Raw genomic sequence first — 19,164 nt, 5'->3', positions numbered from 1 at the left:
ATTATTACAATAATAAGATATTTAATATCATGTAAATAAATAAAATTCATAAATTTAAAATTGAATTTATATTTTTGAAGTCTTCAAATTTACATTTGTTTTAATTTTAACAATTTTGTCTCCACTTCAAATAGCAATTATAATATTTTTTTCATACTAATTATACTTAAAATTGATGAAAATTATGAAAAAAAAACCCATACCCTTCAAGTTTACATTTGTTTTAATTTTAAGAATTTGTTCCCTATTTCAAATAATAATAATAATAATAATGTTTATTCATACTAATTACACTTAAAATTAATGAAAATGATGAAAAAAAAAATTAAAAGTAAAAACTTCAAAATTAGAAAAGGTACAAAGAATATAATCTTCATATTTAATTTGTTTTAATTTTAATAATTTTTTTCTCCACTTCAAATAGCAATGATAGTGGTTATTCATACTAATTACACTTAGATTGATGAAAATTATGAACAAAAAAAAATTTAAAACTTAAAAATTATAAAATTGGAGAGGATACGAATTATGAAATTAACATTATTATTCATCATATTTTTCGTACCGTTCAAAATTTTTATTTACTTTAATTTTTTTTTTATGTCAAATAGCAATAATAGTATTTATTTATATTAATTGCACTTACAATTGATGGAAATTAAGAACAACAATTCTTTGTAACCTCCTAATTTCCAACAATTATAAATGAAATTATTTTGAATAAATAATGTATTTGAAGTTGAAAAAAATTCTTAAAATTAAACGGGAAGAGTAGGGATTTTAATATATATATTTATTTATTTTAAGAGGGGAGATACCTCCCTACGACCCACTATCCCACATCCACGCTGACTAATCAACCCATCCCATTAAAACCCCCAATAACCCCACAAGGAAACAGCGTCGCCCCACCCTTTCTTAGAGAGTAAGAATCAGAGGCGCTATTTACTTGCTGACTTGGACCAATAAACCCACACTTTTTAAGAGAGTAAGGACCACATGCGAGTACTCACCAACAGAGATTGAGCCGCCATGTGTGTATATGTGCCTATGATCATGCTTTTTTTCAAAGCTGGATTTGAAAATTTTTGATGTATGTATTATTATTATTATTTTTTTGTTCAAACTAAAACAAACTTATTAAATATATATATATATATATATATATATATATATATATATATATATATATATATATATATATCAAAATTTTCAATAAAGTAACTTTAAAATATCTATTATTATTTTTTATATTAATTTTTTAATATTTTTATGAATTTGAATTAATTTTCGTTTTATCAATTTATATCAAAATATTTTTCAATATATCCTTAAAATCAAATTACCAATATATTTATAAAAACAATATTTTCATTATTAATCAAGACTAAGAATACATTTAAAAATTTTAAGATTTTTATTAGTACACTAAATATTATTATCGAATATAACAAATTATATTATACATGTATATTATAGATTCTTCTACCATTTTTTGAGTTGTCCCAATTTTTTTTTATTAATTTTGATCAATTTTTCGTTTTCGGGTATTTTCTAGTATATCTATAAAATCTAGCTAGCAATATATTCATGAAAATCTATATTTTCATCTTTGATTGAGAAGAATATATGTATTTTCTTGTTAAAAAAGTGAACTTCATTGACTTTGTTAGGTGGTTTTTTTGAGGCCTTGATTTGTAGCTTTGAAGCTTGAAATGATGGGCAAACCTAATTATAAAAAACTATCATAATAAAAGCATTTGTTTAGCATTAATGGCTTGTTAATTTAATACTCATGTTAAATGTGATTAAGAATCAAACTGATTTCATTTTTTTGGTATCATTGTGAGCAAGAGCAAAGACTAAGTTACTCAATTGCATTTCAAGCTTATGCATTTTTCCTTACAATGTCGATTTTCAAGTTGTATGAATAAGATAAAAATAAAAATAAAAAGAAAAAGAAAAAAAACCATGTGAATTAGTGGTAGAATTCATTTTGAGTTGAATTTCACACAGAGGCCATGCCCAGTCTAAGAATTAAATTTTCAGCCCGATTGGAGCTATTTTGAAGGTCCATTAGGCCCAGATAAGGATGGCTTGGGCCAACATGGTCCGTTTACATGTCTACTTTTAGATAATCTCCACTTAGCTGCATCTTCTAGCGGGTCTCTAGTGAAACACAAACTGACCCAAATAAATTTCCCGACTTGGTCCATTTACTACAATTCTAACATATTTTTTTTTTGAAAAAAATGACCAATGCTATGTTTGGTTCTTAGAAAATTTGAAAGAAAATGTGAGGAAAAGAAAAAATGGAAAAAAAAAAGAAAAAATAAAAGAGAATTAAAAAATACATTTAAAGTAAATAAATTATTTTTATACATTATTTCAAACTTATTTTACTTTTTTAACTTCTTGATGTAAAGATTAAATAATTTAAAATTGAATAAATTTCTAATTATTCTTAATTATATTTGATTTTTTTTATACATTTTTCAGAAGACAATAGAAAACCATTTTTCTTAACATATTTTTTTTCTTTAATACTTTTAGAGAATCATATATAACCTAAAAGTTAGAATAACAACATAATCAAGTTATGATTCATAAGATTTAGTTCTTTTTTTAAAAAAAAGAAAAAACATATTTAAAGCTTAAAAATGAAAACCAATAAAACAAAATATCAGTTACAAACCAAGCACAAGTAAATCCAAAAGTGGGATAGTTGGCTAAGGACCCGAATCTAAACAAGTAGGCTTATCAGATGTTGAATCCATAGAATCTATAATCTCCATATACATTATGAATTATATCCATCAATTTGAATCTCTTATTTTGTTGGTGGAAGAGTTGATTCTTTTCCATGGTCAAGAGGGATTATGAGACAAGTACAAACCTTTCAAAAGACAAAAAGTTTTAAAAGCCTAACCTATTAAGAGAATTTACAAATAATTAATATTAAAAATGTTTAACCTTCCACTATGCATAAAATCATAATACTATAAATCATATGTTTTTCAAACCTAAGTGTTACATTTGATTGACGAGATAGAATATGTATATCATAATATCTCATTTCTGAATATAATATTCTAAAATATTATATCCAATAAATATGATATCCATTATGATATGTGATATTATGTTATTCAATATATAAATATAATTCGTATGTACATTGAATAATACATATATTGATATTATCTTCCAATAGATTTTATACATATTTTTTAGTTATTCTTATTTAATTATATATTTATTTTTGTAATAAAATATTTTATTTTTCAAAATAAGTAATATAAAAAAATTCATGGAAAGAATAAATTTTTGTCTATCCTATTTCTTGGCTTAACATTCACATATAGAAGGGAAATAAAAAATAGATGGGATAATATATTTCACCACATATCTTATTATATTTCTTATCTTATCTTGTATTATATTTAACTAAGCATGATAAAAACTTATCAATCTTCTAATCGCTCATAATTTCCTCAAACAAACGATACATCTAGAAGGACAATAGGAGGATTGAATGAAGACCAAGTAGTTTTACTTGTAGTTGGACGACAAGAAATCATTCTCATGGTATGATTGAAAAGGACAATAGGAGGATTGAATGGAGAACAAGTAGCCTTACCGGTAGTTGGACGACAACAAATCATCCCCATGGGAGGAATGAAAAGGACAATAGGAGGATTGAATAGAGAACAAGTAGTTTTACTAGTAGTTGGACGACAAGAAATCATCCCCATAGGAGGAATGAACTTGAACAAAACCTTCCTCTTCGCCTAATTAAAGGGTCATAAAATTGTGGTCACAAGCTTTATTAGTGACAATAAAAAGGTACAATGAGCAAGGTAGGAGGTAGCTTCAAGGAAGAATGCCAACCGCTTTGGAATTTAGTTGGTTGACCTTAGTACAAATCCTTATGCTAGAAAGGATGTCTCAAAGTCCGATGATTAAGAGTGTTCATATTGGGATCTCCCACTCTCATTTCTTTCTGAGTTCCATCATGAATAAGACAAAGTTAGAAAATAAAAATACACAACAAAATAAAACAATACCTGGAACACCTCTCAAACAAGAGATAATTGAGTCACAATTTCATCTTTTGCAACATTCTCTTTATCTTATTTATTCCCATGGATTATTATTATTTTTAATTAAAATGTTTTCAAAAAAATATCAAATATGTATGAATTTTTTTTCTCAATTTAACGGGCTTTGCAGGAAATGAAAGAAAAAAAAAATGAAAGAGTTTTGCTATCATGAATAAATTCTTCTCCTTAAGTGAATTCTGGATTTTTTTTCCCTCAATTATGGTTATTTTAGTTTTATAATTGGTAACCGAATAATAAAGGAATTTAAAGGCAAAAAAATGTAATTAATATATTCTCTTAAATTTTTAATTAATATAAATAAATTTTTGTTTTTAAGTGAATTACGCGATAGTTACATTCCTTTTATTTTTCTTAAATTAATTTATTATTTTTATAACTTTGAGTTATTTAGAATCACAATTATTATTGGTCTTAACAGAAAGAATGAATAAAGGTGAGAGAAAGAGAAGATTGATACTTTGATTCTCTACAAAATGCAATAAAACCAAAGACTAGTCTACATGGGAGTCAAAGTAACAAGCTCATAACTAACTCTTAGCTTAGGAATTATAAAAAAAAAAAAAAAAAAAAAAACAAGGGTTGAAATAGTGGAATATTGGATTGAAATAGTAATGCCCAAGCTAGTGTTGATGCTTATGCTTTATCACAAAATTTTTTGAGTGTCAACACATGAGTGAAATGACAAAATCCTCTTTTCATGAAAAGTAATCCGAAAAAGCAAGTTTGGGTGCATTGTCACTATGAAGTGATCTAATGTTACCCCCAAATTGTGTGTGAATGAGAGTGCAAAAGACAAGAAAAATGCTATTGACTTTAGACTTTGCTTTCAACAAGTACATAGAAGTAAAGTGAGAATAATCATCCACATTTGTTAGAAAATACAGAAAACCATCATGTTTTGGTAAATGAAAGGCACCCCATATGTCTACATGCAACAAATCAAAAGGACATTGTGAAACAAAATTGGAAATAGGAAATTGCAACCACTTTTGCTTAGCCAAATGACAAATAGAACAATGAGGTGAATGATCAACCACTTGTTTGGAATTCAATATATTCTTCAATAAATTAAGTCTTACATAGGAAGGGTGTCCTAAACTAGTATGTCAAAGTTCATGATTAGTCTTATAAACATTATTAAAAACACTTGAGATGCGAGATAGTGTGGGAAAAAGATTGGTTGGATCCAAAACATAGAGATCGTCACTACGCCTACCCATCCTAATCATTTTCCCCTGCATATAGTCCTAAATAAAATAAGATTCAGACTCAAATTGGACAGAGCAATAATGAGATTGAGTGAGAGCACTAATCGAAAGGAGGTTAAATCAAAATTGTGGAACATATAAGACACTTTTTAAAGTGAAATGGTTAAATAATTTGATTGATTCTATATGGGTAACGATAACAAATTCACCAGTGGGAAAAAAGACACTCATATTGAAAGACAAGAAAGAATTTTTGAACAAATCGAGGAGGAAATGAATTACAAGAAGAAGAAAAAAGTCAATTTAACACTGAAGCTGCTGTAAACTGAGGGACCACCTTGTTGTTGTGATTCCACAATGGCAGGTAAGCTACACTATAATTGCGAACTTAGAAAGACGATTAGTTGTTGGCACTGACTAGAGGAGAGACTACCAAGCATCATGTCTGTGGTTCTTGAGTCCTTAGAGACAATAGAAATGGTCTGATTAGCTTGGGCTTGGCTCGATTAAGTCTTGGATTGGGCTTGTACCCAAGTGGGTACCCATGCAATTTATAACAACAATCGATGATATGGCCTTGTAGGCCATAGTGGCTATATTGAGGTTGCTCACGTTTTCCCTTCAAAGCTGAATTCCCAATATGAGCATTAACCAAAGTAGAACTTGCATCACCTAGATGAAGAGGCTCTATCAAAAATGAAATTCCATTGTTGATAGATCGTAGTCGTTTTTCCTAGATAACTAATACAAAAACCTTTGACGGAGATGAAAAAGGCTTCATCATTAAAATTTGCCCCTTGTCTGGGCATAGGAATCATATAAGCCCATTGAGAACTGAATCACATTCTCTTATTGTTGATATTCTAACCATGCTTGTAAACCTCCACAATGATAGATTGGTAGTGGTTGAAAATTCTTAAGTTTTTCCCAAAGAACCTTGAATATAGTGTAATAAGTGTTGATGTCAAGAGCTCCTTGTTGAAGTGCTACAAGATGTTTCTTGAGCTAAAAAACCCGACGAGCATTGCTCTGCCGAAAACAATTGAGCAAATCGATCTAGATCTCGGTTGCTGTAGCAATATACATCAAGTTATCTACAATATCCTTCGAAATAGAGTTGAGAACTCACAAAGTCAGCATGTTATTGCAATGATTCCAAGCATTAAGGAGGAAATCAGTTGGAGCTACACAAGGAACGATTCCATCAACGAAACCAATCTTGGTCTTCGTTGTTAATGTCATGGCCATAACTCTGCTCTATGTGTTGTAATTGTTCCTAGTTAAGTGGTATGAGACAAGGATGAGTCTAGGATAATCACCATTGTGAAGGTAAAAAGGGTTACTCATATCCTCCATTGTTGATGCTTTGGATGATCCAATCATAGCTTGTTGATTGGGTTGATTACCCCAAGCCATTAAACAAAAAAGGGAAGGAATTTCAAAGAATGAGCAAAAATATTATATCTTATTATTGTTTCCCAATTTAAAAACTTAATAATAAAATTTGATAGCAAATTTCTATTTATCAAAAACTTTTTATAGGTTAAATTGAATTTTTAAAAAATTTATTTTCGTACAATTTTCTTTACCTTGATTAATAGATAAGAAAAAAGTATGAATTTTTTTTTTACTTAATTGCAATTAAAAAAATCTCAAAATAAATTATTTTAATAAAATATTATATTGAAGAATTTATTTTAAAAAAAAATTATTTCATATAGAAGATAATATGTGACAATTTTTTAAAAAAAAAATATTAATATTATACGAAAATTGAAATTTTGTTATGCCAATGGAAAAATAAACAAATTGGGAGATCATGGAAGATAGACCTAACTTTCACTCCCAAAAAAATAAAACCATTCAAAAAATTAATAAAACATTTCCAAAATTTCAAAGAACAACTCCTAAAATTAGTGTTTTTACTACATAAATGTGTAATTTAATTTCAAATGGGAAATTAGAATATCATCACTTTCTACTACTTCATGAGAGAAATAGTACTTTCATATGACAAGTGTTACTGACTTGAATATAAAATAAAAAAATAAAAAAAATAAAAAAATGGAAAATAATTGAAGATGAAAAATAATTTAAATTTAGAGATTATGAGCACAATATGTAATTGAAAAGTCAATCTTATTCTCGAATTTGTGAATTAAAGAATAAATTCAAATTAGATAATTATTGAAGCAAATATCATGTTGCAAAGTCAAAACACGCCATGATAACGGTAATCATTTTATGAAATTGTGAAATTTTTTTCCTTTTTTATCTCAAGATATTTAAAAATTAATCTTTTATTCTTGAAATTAAGTGTTCGAAGTGATATTTTACCGAGGTTTTGAAACTTCTTTGTCCTTACAATGATGATAGTTGGCATGAGCTTTTGAAAATGGTTCAAAAATTTTAATCTCAAGTTAAAAAATAAGAGAAAAAGACTTGTTTAATATATGTAATTAGTGGTAGTATTTCTAAATTCACAAGTCATTGACTTTTGAGGAAAGTTCTACAATGATATCATAAATAAGATTACGCGTGAAGAACACACTCTATAATGACCTTAATCGTATCAAACAAAGGTAATAAAGATTTTTAAGATGAATCATTTTCATTTTGTCACCACTTAAGGTGGTGAAGTGATCACACAAGGTTTCAAATAGTTGTGGGTAAGTGTGTTGGCCCAAAGTTAGGCCCATTGGGGATCCAAAACCAAATCCCATCCATTGGTAGGGTTGGTGCAATAGCCCAGTTTGCTTTCTCCCTCTTTTTGTCATCAACAAAAAGTTTCAATAAATTATATAAAGGGAATCACATAATATCAAAAGTTAAAAATAAACAATAAACATAATAAAATTTCTCATGGAAATGAATCTCCCCATTTTTCATTTGAGAACATTTTCCAAATAAAAGATTGTTTGAGCAATCCTATCCATAGTGATGCAATGTGCCTAATTTGTCATATTTGTATGTATCATGTTCAATAATAATATCTTGTCATTTGTTAAATTGCTCTTTATGTTATTTATGTTTGATTATATCATTTTGAGCACTCTTAATATACTTTTTGAAGTTTTTAAACTTGAATATTTTCTAAATTCAAAGGAGCATATATTGAGGGAGAGCTTTTTAGCAACCTTGGTTTTGTCATCATCAAAAAGAGGGAGATTGTGAAACCAAGATTTGGTTAATCTCAGTTTTGATGATAACAAAACAAGGTTTGAAACTAATGATTATATTTCAAATGTGATTAGGCAAGAAGATTTCTAAAGTGGCAATCACAAAAACAAAATTAAACCAAAGAGAAATCAATAAGAAAAAGAAGACCTAAAAAAGAAGTGTTTTTCAAGACCTAAGCTTTATAGGATCACATTGTGAGGTTTTTGGTGCACTAGGTTTTTCATGCATTACATTATTAATTTATGGACCAAAAATCTTTCAAGAGTTATTTTGTTTTAAATCTTTTAAAATAAGATGATTTCATGTTTTCAATCAAAACCTTGTGTCAAATGCTTTCCAATCTTGTTTAAAAGGTTTTAAGTTGAAAATGATGGTTGTTGAGCTAAAAACGGCTCAACCGGTTGAATCAAATGAGGAATTGATCGACCTATTCAACTCAATCGGTCAAAGGGTGCAAAAATTTTCTCTCTTTTCCAAAATGCTTGTTCAATTAGCCGATCAAAAATTAGGGTAGTGTTGTGAGTGTGGAAAGAGAAAATTATAACTTTCAATTGGAAAAATTATTTTCAATATTTTATGTGTCTAGAATCAATTTCAAGAAGTCTAGAATTAAGGAAATATATCAAATCAAATTTAAAAAGTCACTTAATAATTTATTTTTATAAAAACATTTCCGTTGTCCAAAATTGGGTGAAAACAAAACTCCTAAAAGACTCATTTATATCTTTCATTTCAGAATTGCCTTTTAACTTAAACAAAGTTCTAAATTCATATTTAAGATGTCTACAAAACCATACAATCATAGGAAATTTTTTTTGGAGTATCATAAGTGAGTCAAATCGAATTTTATTTTCAGATGTATAGTAAAATATTCAAGCTATTAATAAAAAGTTTTTTTTTATTTATTTTAAAAAAGTGATTTTTATGTAGGTGTTCCACCAATTCCCTAATTCATATACACAAATCTAGCCTAGAATTATCCGATTTATTTGGAATCACAAGCTTGGATTTGTTTTCCACTCAAAACCAGATTTTTATTGAAAATAAAAGAGTGCAAATTGAATGAGATATAGTCACACCTTTTTTTTATATATATATATATATAAAAAGAGATTTTGACCGTAAGAATTCTAAATGAATTTTTAAAATAGATTTTCAAAGGGATCTTTTGATAAAATGTTTTTTTTCCTTTTAAAATGAAAGAAATTAATTTGAAAACAACAAAATGTAAGAAACAAAAATACCAAGCAAAATGAAAGAAAACAAATTCACAAAGTAAAATTTTTTGACAACCAAGCAAACTAAGTGGTGAGAATAGAGGTCAATCTTCACTATTTTCCAAGGGCTTTAGAAAATCAAATTAAACATTTTAGAACAAGCGAAATAATGAGACGTCAAGTAAGAACTAATTGTAAGATCAATCAAACACATGAACATGAGTATAATAATATGAAATAATAACATGGAATCCTAAAAATACATAAGTTGAATAAAGTGTCAAAAGTTAAAATTAACTATTTCGAGGCATGGTTGGAGTAACCTATGGTCAACTAAACTAATTAACTAGAATCTAAAATCGAATAAACATATATAGAATAGGTCATGAACTAAAACTGATAGGCTTGGAACATGAAAATAAATAACAATTTAGGATCAAATAAACTAATTACCTAAAACTCCAAAAAACACATGAGTTGAAATTGGACCAAACAAGAATCAAAGTTAACATATTTAGAAAGTGAATAAAATAATGTTGGGTCAACTAGACTAACTTATTAAATTTTTTAAAAGAACTCAAAATGGAAATTCAAAATTAATAAGAAAAACTCTAACTTTCAATCTAGTAAAAAAAAAAAAAAAAACAATTCCAAACTTAATACATAAACACTAATAAGCAAAAACATTAACTTTCAATCCTAATTCAAACTCGAAACTAGAGGAATAAAAAACTCTTAACTTTCATCCTAATTAAAAATAAAACTCTACTTTCAACCCAATAAAAAAATTGAAACTAGATTAAACAAAAACTTTAAACTTTTAAAATCAAAATATAATGAAAACTAAAGTGAAAGAAATTATAACTTACCTTTTCAAACCAAAAAGGAAAAATAGTGCATGTCTCATATTGGTTGTGGCCTTAGAGATCTCTTATGGTAATGCGTTGAAAGTGGCAACCCTTTCAATTGATACAGACTGCGTCTTCTATGGCCGTGTGGTACAAATGGATCCTCCAAAGGCGGCTATGTGTGAAATGCAGGTTGTATCCTATAGGAAGCGGGTTATTTGAGGTTATTCTCCATGCATATTGTTGTGTGGTCCTCCAATTGCAGCCCATGGATGTGTGTGGTTGTTTGTCTTGAAGAATTCTCCTTTATGATGTGTCCAAATGGTAGTCGGCATGAAAGGAAATACCCTTTTGGAACGTGATGGCCTCAGGGAATCAATTGTGAGGTTGTTTTTCTTCAATGATGCAGTTGTATGTTGTCATTAGAATAAGGTGTGTGGCTTTCCTTACGAATCATTTGGTTGTGTGATCTTCAAGGATGCATCCCTCATGGAGATCCTCCTATGCACACTGCCCTTGTAGAATCCACTATAAGTTGTCCCTCTATTGAGATCATCCCTTGAAGTCTCTATGGTACGGCTTGCTCTTACATGATGGTGTGTTGTCTTTCCTTTCTAAACTTGTGATCTCCTTTATTATCAAACTTGCGGCCTAAATGTTTCTTATGGACCAGTCTTTGTCCTCCGAAAAAAGACCTCTCAATTTCACTAGGAAAATCTCTTAAAATGCTATTGAATATATCCTCAAGACCCTATTGAAAGCGGCCCCAACACTGTTCTCAATATCTACCACACTGAAAAGTCTTCCACCATCTGACGATGCTTTTTAAAAATGCTGTGGATTATACATCTCCCTAACGTGTTGAAATTTTTTCATGAAATGCTACTTCTTTGTTTTCTTATCGACAGTGGTGTCCCTCATTCAATGGCGGCTTTGTTGGGAACCTTGGATTACTCCGTTTCTATGCCCTGAATCATGTAGGGTGCATGCAAATCTATCCTAGGCTCTCTAAATCTATCGCAATGGATAAATAGGTATTAAAAAATAATATGGATACCATAGAAAATATATATCTAGATAATAAAGTCACATACCTTTGATTCAGATGTTCCCAAATCAATTCCAATTGATGTAGATAACTCCAAAGTCATAATGGATCTCATAAACACCATGATCTTCTGTTCGATGACCCTTCCTTATGTCTAGGCACTAAGATGGTGAAGATCTCAAGGGTGAAGGCTCAGATTCTCCTTCTAGATTGAAGGAGAGAATGGAAAGACTTGAAAACTCTAACCCTTAAAGGGGTATTTATAGGCTTCCTACCAGGCTTAAGTGACTTGAGCCCACCATGGGCTTGGGTCACTTAATCCAACCTAAAAAGGTTGCTAATTGATTAATTAACCATACAAAGCCTAATTAATCAATTAGCCTAATCTAGGGATACCACTTACTTATTCTTGTGCGACATTGTGTAATTATCAAAACACCCTTATGCAGAAAAGTGAACTAAAAACACATCCAACCCTCATAATCCGTGCAAACAAGGAATATAAGTTCAGAGCGAGGATCACTCAGAATCAATTTCTGAAATTGACTCAACATTCCACTATAGAGAGTCAATTGCACTTCAACACCCTATGTATATTGCAACGAGACACCAAGTGCTCAGGTTCGTGATATACTATCTATTGCATGCAAACTCCCCATGAACCGGTGTCCGTAATCTAATAAGGTAGTGCTATCACCTATCAAGATTACCTCTTAAATCATTGAGTTACATATTTCACTTATTATGTGATCAAATAACATACTCCAACTCCAAGGAGCATATGTCAAATTCTACTAAAGGAATTACTGTGGCCACATATTTTATAATCACATGTTCTTTAGATCACCCAAGGGGGCACACTGTCTCAATCCCATGAGATATCATGATGCCTTTATTGAGAATACCTATTGTCACCAGCCTCCATCAATAGTGACCCAATCCATAGGGATATATGACAACTTTAGGGATTTACCCATAGGTTAAAGTCTCCTTTTGATTTTGGCATAGACTCAATATCCTCTCAAGGTTGAGAGTCCATATGGTATAGTAGCTTGGTAAATCATGACAATTGAAAGCCTTGTGTCATGATTCACTATAGGTCCTGTCCAGTGTGCATCACATACACTAGTACACTCACCATGGGAAACTTATCTCGACGACTAAGACAAACCATCCCTTCAATTAGGAGGTGGTGCACTATAGTTTCTACTAGATTACCTAAATCCATGAACTAGTTGTGGACAACTTATCTACTTACAAGGAACCCATGACTTGTATCTTTTGTGCAACTCCTAATGCATCCGAGTCCTATACAATGTAAGAGACATGAGTTGAATGCTCAAATTAATGTCAATACACCAAAATGATAGCAAGGGGATAGTTAAATCTAACTTTGTTATATCATGTATTACTTTTAGGAGCTCAATCCCAATAGGTTTCTTTCTCTAAAAAAAATAAATTCATAGTGCAATTTCTGGAATTATAGATGAAGGTTGTGCGTCTTTTTCTTGCAGTCACCTAATGGTTCATTTCTTTCCCAAAAAACTGATCTCCTCTCCAAATATTATCATTTTCCTTTTTCAAAAATATTATGATCATTATATTTAAAACTTATCCTCTCTTTTTTAAATAAACATTCTGATTTTCCAATTAAAAAACTAAATCTTTTTTTTTTTTTGAAAAGAAATTTGATTATTCAACTTAAAACTTATCCACTCTTTTTAAATAAACATTCTGATTTTCCAATTTAAAACTTAATCTCTCATTTTTTTAAAAATACTATGATTTTCCCCCATTTTTCCATCAAACCGATTCTTCTGCAATTTAAAACTTATATTCAAATTTGGCTGTTGGGCTTAGGCTTTGGTCGGCCTACCAAGTGCAGTCCAATTAGGGAAGCCAATATATCTATAAAATATATTTATTTTTAATATAATATAATTTTTTAACAAATTAAAGTGGCCTTGTTAATTTTTTTATGGGAAAAAGTATAATTTGATTTACTAATACGAAAATACTTGGAAAAAAGAACCTCAAATTTTTTTAATTAGTATTATTTTCATTTATTTAAAAATAATTTGAAATACATGCACTTTTTAATGAATCATCTAATTATTCCCAAAAATATCCTTTTACTTGTCATGTTATCTAGATCAATTGACAATTAAACTCTTCATGTAGATGTTTTCTTTTATTTTAGATATTTTATTATTTGAGAATTTTTTTTCTTTAGAAACATTATAAAATAAGAATTTAAAAAAAAAAAGTTTATTCTAGTATAATAAGTTAAAAATAAATTCATATTATTGATAATAAATAAACCAATAATAAATTTATATTTATTATATAATATTAATAATTGTTTAATATAATAGAGAATAAAATTTATTGTAAGAGTTATTTAAATATAAAATGTTTTACAATATGGTTGTACTTGATATATAATATATAAATAAATAAATATTTTATATTAAATAAATTAATCATAATTAAAATAATTACATATTATTGAATTTATTATTTATTATATAATAACAACCTTATTACTTTTTGAATAGGTAATTATGATTAAATAAGATTTGTTTGACAATATTTTCTCTTAAAATTTTAGAAAATAAAAAAATATTAATCCTATTTAAATAAGATTTTTTTGCATAATATTTCTTAAACTTTTAGGAAACTAAAATAAGAATCCTAATAGGTTGTTTCTAAAGAAAAAAAAATTGTAAATAATAAAATAATAATAATAATAATAAAATATCTAAAATGAAGGGAAACATCTATATAAAATACTCTAATTGTCAATTGATTTGAATTATATGACAAGTAAAAGTATATTTTTGGGAATAATGACATAACTCATTAAAAAGTGTATATATTTTAAATTATTTTTAAATAGATAAAGATAATACAAATTTAATAATTTTGAGGTGTTTTTTTTTTATATATTTTCATATCAGATATCCCATTTTTTCCATTTTTATTGTAAGGGAAATGAAAATTAATTTATGTATCATGGTTAAGCCGGACACGTACACTAACTACGCTGGCCGGCCCGGCCGACTCAAGGAATTCGAGTCGTTGAATTGATCGGGCTCGTGGGTTCGTGGACCACTGGGCCGGGCCATCCGCCTCTGAGAAGTCCTAAAGAGCATTTCTAGAGAGAGAAGGGAAGGAGCGGATCGAGGGTTTTAGAGGGAGAAAGTAGAGAGATTCAGAGAATCGCCGGAGAAGATGACGGAGGCAATGATAAGGAAGAAGCCTGGCATGGTCAGCGTCAAGGACATGCCGATCCTTCAAGACGGACCCCCTCCCGGAGGCTTTGCGCCAGTCAGGTACGCTCGCCGGATTCCGACCAAAGGTCCCAGTGCCATGGCCATCTTTCTAGCCGCCGTCGGTGCTTTCTCTTGGGGCATGTACCAGGTCGGCCAAGGCAACAAGATCCGGAGGTAAAATTCTACTTTCATATCTTTGCTGTTTGTTTCGTCATCTGTTTGGTTGCTGAGAAAGTGAAATGGAAGAAATTGATAGTTTGAATCTTAGATTTTGTGTTGTTATGATTGGCGATGTATGTGATTGGATTAGGCGGAGTGCATTGGAGGATATGGTTCTTTATGTGTGGATTTCTAAATTTAGGGCTTTGAAATGTGGGGAAATTTTGGGGAATGTTCAGTAATGGAATTCTTAGGCAAGTTGCGATGTGGAAGAATTATATCGAATGTCTGTTATATGAGTTCTCTAGCAAAAAGGGGACCGATTTTACAGAGTGCACTATCAAAATCGAATAAGAAGCAGCATTTCTAGGTAATTTTAGATGTGTTTTGAGCACAATTCTAGTGAAGAATCCATTCAAGTTACACTCCTGTAATTATTACATTCATTAGTAATGTCAAAGAAATTTATGTGTTGAAACGAGGAAGGAGGTATTGCATGAGGTATTACATAGTTTAGTTGGGAAGTTGAGTAAGGACATTCTTTTCCTTTGAGGAGGATGTGTGAATGGATTGGTTGTGGTTTGGTGGCTTTTCCAATGATGTTTTTTCTTGAAACTAAATGCTATGTTTGGTTCTATGAAAGTACTAAGTAAAAAACAAAATAAATGTTAAGGCAAATTATTTTCTTATTTTCTTATGTTTGGAACCAATCTGCTTCTAGAATGGAAAGTTAAGGGGCTAGAGAAGAAAAGGAGAGCAGTTTGGATATTGGCGCCTATTTGTCTTTTTTGGTGTATTTGGGGAGAGCGAAACCGAAGAACGTCCCAAGAGGAAGAGATGTCAGATACTTGCTTGAAGAGCCTCTTTTTTTGGTCTCTTCTTGAGTGGTCTCAACAGTTTTTGCACTTGGACTCTCTCTCTTTTCTGAATTTTTTGGGTGATTGGCTTGTTGGTTAGCTTTTTCTTCTCTAGGTTTTTTCTTTCTTTTATTGCCTTGTTTTGGCTATCTTTGTATACTGCCTGTGTACGTAGGGAGCGCCCCCTGTTTTGGTGTGTTTTAATTTATTTTTCTCTTTGTCTATCAAAAAAAAAAAAAAAAATCATCCTAAATGGGTTGAAATGAAATCTGCTTAGCTTTTTGGAAGTGAAGATAGTACGAGCTTATCATTTTCGTCATTGATGCATCACTATTCATCCTAAATTGGTTGAAATGAAATATGCTTTGCTTTTTGGAAGTGTAGATAGTATGAGCTTATCATTTTCCGCATAAGAATGACCTTGTCATGTTTAATTCAATGTTTCACTAGAAATTCATGAAATTTTTGCTAAGACTATGTTTGGTTCTCAAAAAATTTGAGGGAAAATGTGAGGGAAAGAAAATTGAGAGAAAAGTAGAAGGAAGGAAAAAGTGAAGGAAAATAAGAAATATATTTAAAACCAGTAAATTATTTTATATACTATTTCAAACTCATTGTACTTATTTTAACTCTTCTTTATAAGGATTGAATATTTTTAAAATGCATAAGTTTCTAATTTATTTTGATTATATTTTATTTTATTTTTGGTATTTTTCATAGTCAAACCAAGCATGAGAAAATAATTTTTCTTGGCACTTTTTTGAAACCAAACATAGCCTAAAAGAATTAGTGATTTTCCCCTTCAAAGTTATGTGTCGTTTATGAATTTCTTTTGTACTCTTTTCTTCCCTCTTGGTATCTCAATTTTCTTCTTGTTTTTTCAGTGAACCAGTTTGGTTTCCATGCAATACATGTTATCTGCTTTGAACAATTTTCAAATCCCATGTTTGTCATCATTGTTGAAACACTGGAAATTTTCTTTCAATTTTCTTCACTGGTTCTTCCAGGTTCTGCATAAAGTTGAGTCTAAAACATCTAGGTATGGCCTCTCATGGTTTGAAGTGCTTAGACCTGTTGAGCGAACCCCCAAGCTTGCATAATTCGTTTTAGCGATAATGCTTCTAAAAGGCTTAGTTCCTTGGGTCTATGGACTTGATTTCTTTGGACTAACTTCCTGGTAGTTTATCACTATATCTAGTTGCTTAGTTTGGATTTCTGCTAGGCTGCTAGTTTCTTGGTTGAGAAATAAAATTCAAATGGTGCATAGGTGAAGCTGTCTGTTTCATGACATGTTTACTCATGAAAGAGGCAGTATTCCTCTCAACAATAACTGCATTGTGATTTGTTCCACAGGATGCTCAAAGAAGAGAAATTTGCTGCCCGCAGCGCCATTCTACCTGTGCTTCAAGCAGAAGAGGATGAAAGGTGGTAACTATCTTCAGTCAAACTTTTTCCCCTTCATTTTTTTGTTCTTACCATTTTAAACATTGTCCCTGGTTTCTCTGTTTATTTCATTTTAGATTTGTTAAAGAGTGGAAGAAGTATCTGGAGGAAGAGGCAAGAATAATGAAGAATGTGCCCGGTTGGAAAGTTGGCGAAAGTGTCTACAACTCTGGGAGATGGATGCCCCCAGCAACTGGGGAGCTCCGTCCTGAAGTCTGGTGAGAGATAGTGTTCTACCACATGCTGCTTTGTGGAGAATGAATATGGAGTGCTTTTAGTTTATTGCTGACGATATTCATCCTGTGCAAACCTCAAGCGCTCTCTTGGGTTCCTACATAACAGGGAAAAAAAACATCTACCTGAATAAGATTTACTTCTTGAAACTGTTTTTGTTTCCTGAATATGTTTATTGTGGTTGTTTTACCCACTTTTATTCCCAATTTCTTTACAACTTCCTGTGACCTGATTTCCATGACTAAGGAAGAGCTGGCTCCTACTGATGTTACAATTCAGATAACATCTTGTTGATTTCCCATACTATGTGATTCATATGACAAAGGGTCAGGGGAAAATGCTATGTTTTGTCACAAGCAAACCAAGCAACTTTGTTTTGACTCCCAAATATTCAGTTATCAAAAGGCTTGAGTACAAAGCCTGAAATTCTTTAATGGAGACAATTTTGTTCTTCAGAAATCAGAAATGGCAATTGTTAAAACAATTGAAGTTGTCCACTAAAACTCCAAAAGGTTTTTTTGGGTTATAAGAAAATACCTAATGAAAAAATACATCTGCCTGGCTCAATGGAGTCTGAAATATCTTATTTTGCAGTTCTAGGTACCATAACAGTTCCAGAATGAGGGAAAACTGTTGAAAGCTTTGGGGTGCTTACAATGGTTGATAAGCTTTTGTTCTGCAAACTCTAAGACTTTATTTGGTTGTTGGTTGTTGGAAGATTCAGGTAAAATGAGAGGGAAAGGAAATAGAGATGAAAAGTAGAAAAAAAAAAGTGAAGAAAAATAAAAAACTCTATTTGTGTTTTTTTTTGTATTTTTCAAAGATTAGAAAATTATTATTTTTTTAATTTTTTTGTTCTTAATACCTTTCCGGAGCCAAACATGGTGTAGTGCTTTTTGTGGTTGGCTAACAAAATTAATGGAAGTCATCATTTTTTATTCATCAATAAAAAAAAAACAAAAAGGAAAAAAAAAAAATAGGTGTTCTGAGTATTTGGGTCCGTGGAAGTCACAAATAGACTGCCAAGATGTTCTGAGTCCCTGTTCGACCTTCTTGTGCAGCAAGCATAAGATTTCTTCACAACCCATTTATGTGCTTTCTAAGGGAATGGATTTTTGCAATATTTATGCTACTTCTATTTTGCCTGGAAAATCCTCAAAGCTTCCTTTATTTATGGAATCTTTCCAAAGAAAGAAACAAAGGGGGAATCATCCTCCCCTTCTTTTGCAGCTTGCCCATGCCCAGCAAAAACCAAACCATCAGTATCTCCTTAAAGCAAGTAGTGATGCCAAGCCAACTGGGTTTTGAGATGGATGAAAATGTGGTTTCCCGTCTCATTATTCTTGCATACAATACACCTGTTTGCCAAGGACCCATCTGTTCATGAGCTGGTCTAAGGTTAGGAGTCTTAGAAACATGCTCTTTCCCATGCCCCCCTTGTGGGGTACTCTTGCATCCCTTTGGTTACAAGGAATCACCATTCCTCCCATCCAGACAAGCCTGTCTTCTCCCCCAGTCATCCCAGAGAATGATGTACCACCTCTAGTTTCTGATAATGAAATGACATCTTA

General features: G+C 30.6%; 1 protein-coding gene across 1 annotated transcript; it reads left to right on the top strand.

Annotated features, from left to right (window-relative positions):
* The first annotated feature begins 14,607 nt into the window (after positions 1 to 14,607).
* LOC100244646 (NADH dehydrogenase [ubiquinone] 1 alpha subcomplex subunit 13-B-like) lies at positions 14,608 to 17,871 on the top strand. The gene is made up of 3 exons (XM_002265813.5): positions 14,608 to 15,074; positions 17,270 to 17,341; positions 17,437 to 17,871. Exons 1-3 carry the CDS (start codon positions 14,860 to 14,862, stop codon positions 17,579 to 17,581), a joined length of 432 nt encoding a protein of 143 aa, XP_002265849.1. The 5' UTR covers positions 14,608 to 14,859; the 3' UTR covers positions 17,582 to 17,871.
* Positions 17,872 to 19,164: the final 1,293 nt, after the last annotated feature.

This window comes from Vitis vinifera, chromosome 7 (assembly GCF_030704535.1).
Source record: "Vitis vinifera cultivar Pinot Noir 40024 chromosome 7, ASM3070453v1".
NCBI lineage: Eukaryota > Viridiplantae > Streptophyta > Magnoliopsida > Vitales > Vitaceae > Vitis > Vitis vinifera.
This window is presented reverse-complemented; position numbering and strand designations above follow the sequence as displayed.

Excerpts from the sequence above, each read along its gene's own strand:
- LOC100244646 (XM_002265813.5), top strand. The coding sequence starts at position 14,860 with ATGACGGAGGCAATGATAAGGAAGAAGCCTGGCATGGTCAGCGTCAAG. Across the intron at positions 15,075-17,269 it reads CAAGGCAACAAGATCCGGAG|GATGCTCAAAGAAGAGAAAT; the intron begins GTAAAATTCTAC and ends TTTGTTCCACAG. Across the intron at positions 17,342-17,436 it reads CAAGCAGAAGAGGATGAAAG|ATTTGTTAAAGAGTGGAAGA; the intron begins GTGGTAACTATC and ends ATTTCATTTTAG.